Raw genomic sequence first — 3231 nt, forward strand, 5'->3', positions numbered from 1 at the left:
TTTTAAAAAGTAAAATTAATACTAAATTCATTTTAAAGTGTACAGGTTCATTACAACTAGAATTTGATTCTTTATAAATCTAATGACAATAGCTAATCTATATAACATTTAATCATTCTCAAAATATGAAAAGAATACCACCAAAAAATCTCTCTAAAACAACAACCACAAAGTATCAAAAGATGCCAAGTTGCCAACAAAATCTTCAAGCAACCACAACCTTTGAAGAAAATATATCTACAAATAACAAAATATACCTTTATCATTTTAAAACAAATCTTTGAATGAAAGTATTAAATCAAATAAGAATATTAAGCATACCTAGTCATCATCAAAATTATCAATTGATGCCGCCATAGAACAAGCACCATCATAGAGGAAAATATGTCTGCCAAGGGAATCAAATTAATTATCAAGTCTATATTCAACAACTTTTAATTGGTAACTAATACCTAAATTCTAAAATAGAAAGATGACAAAAACAAAAATAAAATAAAATAAGAAGAAATATAAAAAAATTCTATACCTTGATCAATTTGCTGAAGAACTTCACCATCATCATCTAAAGCAGAGAAAAGATCTTCCTTAAGCCAATCTCCTGTGCAGACTAAGGCCTCTACCATTCTAGGTGTTAAGGAACTGCGGTATGGATCGAGGACTCTTCCTCCAGTACTAAATGCAGACTCCGAAGCTACCACAGAAACAGGTATAGCCAATACCTCACGAGCCATATTTCCAAGAATTGAAAATCGGGTTGAGTTGACCTTCCACCAGTTTAGTATATCAAACTTATGGGAGTATGGCTCGCATTCTTCTTGTAAATATCTATCAAGTTCAGATCTTGTATTTGTTCTTCGACCGGTTGCTTGCAGAAAAAAGCCCATGCCATAAAGATCGGTATTAATGTTGTTGGCTTGAACATCTTGCGTATCAGATTCACTTGCTTCCTCAAAGCTTTGGTATTGCTGATAAAGTAACTTTATGCACTTGGACAACTTTGACTTTAATTCGCCTCCTTTTTCTTCTCTAAAGAAGTAATCCAAGAAATAATTGACATACTCAATCTTTTGCATTGGATTAAGTACGATAGCAATCAATAACAACATAATCACTGAATTAGGATTGCCCCAATACTTTTCATACTTAACCCTCATCCTTTCTGCCATTGACATAGTACTAAAATCAACAGAATCACAAGAATGATGAATAAATCATCCAATTGCAAATACTTCCTTCATATACATATCACTGTTAACATATAAGGTACCAGAAACATGTATAGTGGCATCACTGAACACTCACAAAAATGGTACAATGGACTCACTATACTCCCAGTTTGAATCAGAAGGAACACCTCTCCCTTTTCCTCCATTCATCTCTCCTATATAGGTATTATCTTTCAAAGAAAGCAACTCAAATGCTTTGCGATGCTTCAAAGCTACCTCTAACATTTGATAGGTAGAGTTCCACCTAGTCTCAATATCCATGCAAGGCAAGCCTTTATATTGGATTTTTTTTAGTTCAACACACTTTTGAAACCTACTAGCTCTAGATGGAGAAAATCTAACATACTTTACTGCTTACGAATCCTCAAGACTGATTCATCAATCTCTTTCAACCCCTCTTTTACAATTAAGTTTATAATATGTGCACAACACCTCATATGAATAAATTCACCATTCAAAATAATGCTATTCCGAGAATTCAATCGCTGCTTCAGATATTTAATTGCAACATAATTAGATGAGGCATTATCAATTGTCACACTAAATACCCGATTCAAATTCCAATTATTTAAACAAGATTCAATTGTTGCTCTTATAACCTCTCCTGAATGACTTGTCACTTGACAAAAATTAAGTATTTTTTTTATGTAATTTCCAATCCAAATCAACAAAGTGTGCTGTCAAACTCATATAAGTAAAATTTTGAATTGAAGTCCAAGTGTCAGTGGTTAGACATACTCTACCACAATTTGCCGAAAGAAAATCTTACAACTTCATCTTCTCTTCAGCATAAAGAGCTCCAATGTCACATGCTAATGTAGTCCGTGAAGAAACTTTGAATCTTGCTTGTAGGGCATGCACAAATCTTCAGAATTTTGGGCTTTTAACGAAGCGAAATGGTAGCTCTTCCCCAATAAACATTTTCACAAGTTCCTTTCAAGCCTCCTCTTGGTCAAATTTGGAAGCACTGGGTGAATTTAAAGCACCATGCTCATCTATAGTCGGTGTGGTCGTTGTTTTTCTTCTTTTGTTCGAATCATTATTAGGATGTTATTTGCATTTTCTCAAATGACCATCCATTAAGCTGGTTCCATTCCCATATTGTATTAAGCTACCACAATATTTGTATTTAGCCTTCTTCTCGATAGCATTCTCTACATCAAAATGATCTCAGATAGCTGACCGATTCTTATGAACACCTGACGGTAGAGAAGATGGTTGAGTGCTAGCAGACATCCCTGCTGCTTCAATATTACTATTTTCAGTGATCTTGCTCTGCATATAAAGCAAGGTGTACATAACTCAAAATTTGGTGCCAAACATGCTAAAATTAACACAAACTAATCCAAAGAAACAGCAGCCAATAAAATTTTAGCATGATTCATAAATTATACACCGCCCAAAGAAAGACAAACAACTGATTGTACCAATTTAGTGTCTTGCATTTTATGAAAATAACATGATATTTGCAAAGAGATATATGTACATGGATTATGAGGCTATTTCACATAAACAGTCTAAGCAAAAAATACTAAAATATTTTGCTAGCCATTCAAGTCAAGAACCAATCTAGTTAGTAAGCTAGTTTTGCTCCATTCTACTATCATCACACAAATCATAAAGCCACTTGTACGTATATTCTACTTTTACATTAAGTCAGAGTCACGTTATATTCTATATATAATTAACCATGAATTTGCAGTGGCACTGATTATATACTTCTCTTGCTAATAATAATAATTAACCTAATATTAATTACTACTAACATAGGAAACTAGAGAAAAGAAAGTAGTGAGAGTGATAATGAGGGTCCCTAAATAATAAAAATATCAAAAGCCAAACAAACTATAGAGTGTTGTACAATTATTCATACCATACCATGAATTTCATTCCAAAGCTAAATATATAGCTAGCAAGCATTGCATTCAAAAGTGAACCGGGTCATAAGTGTTGATTCTATTGCTTACGAATAATCAAATATAGCCAATAATTTAAAGGAAGCTGA

At 33.1% G+C, this 3231-nt stretch overlaps 1 protein-coding gene across 1 annotated transcript; it reads right to left on the reverse strand.

The window, feature by feature from the left end:
* Positions 1-205: 205 nt before the first annotated feature.
* LOC140181805 (zinc finger BED domain-containing protein DAYSLEEPER-like) lies at positions 206-1172 on the reverse strand. Its single transcript, XM_072227178.1, has 2 exons — positions 527-1172; positions 206-237 (listed from the first exon to the last, which is right to left on the reverse strand). Exons 1-2 carry the CDS (start codon positions 1170-1172, stop codon positions 206-208), a joined length of 678 nt encoding a protein of 225 aa, XP_072083279.1.
* Positions 1173-3231: the final 2059 nt, after the last annotated feature.

This window comes from Arachis hypogaea, chromosome 1 (genome assembly GCF_003086295.3).
Source record: "Arachis hypogaea cultivar Tifrunner chromosome 1, arahy.Tifrunner.gnm2.J5K5, whole genome shotgun sequence".
NCBI classification, from domain to species: Eukaryota; Viridiplantae; Streptophyta; class Magnoliopsida; order Fabales; family Fabaceae; genus Arachis; species Arachis hypogaea.

Excerpts from the sequence above, each read along its gene's own strand:
- LOC140181805 (XM_072227178.1), bottom strand. The coding sequence starts at position 1,172 with ATGTCAATGGCAGAAAGGATGAGGGTTAAGTATGAAAAGTATTGGGGC. Across the intron at positions 238-526 it reads TCTTCAGCAAATTGATCAAG|ATATATTTTCTTCAAAGGTT; the intron begins GTATAGAATTTT and ends TGTTATTTGTAG.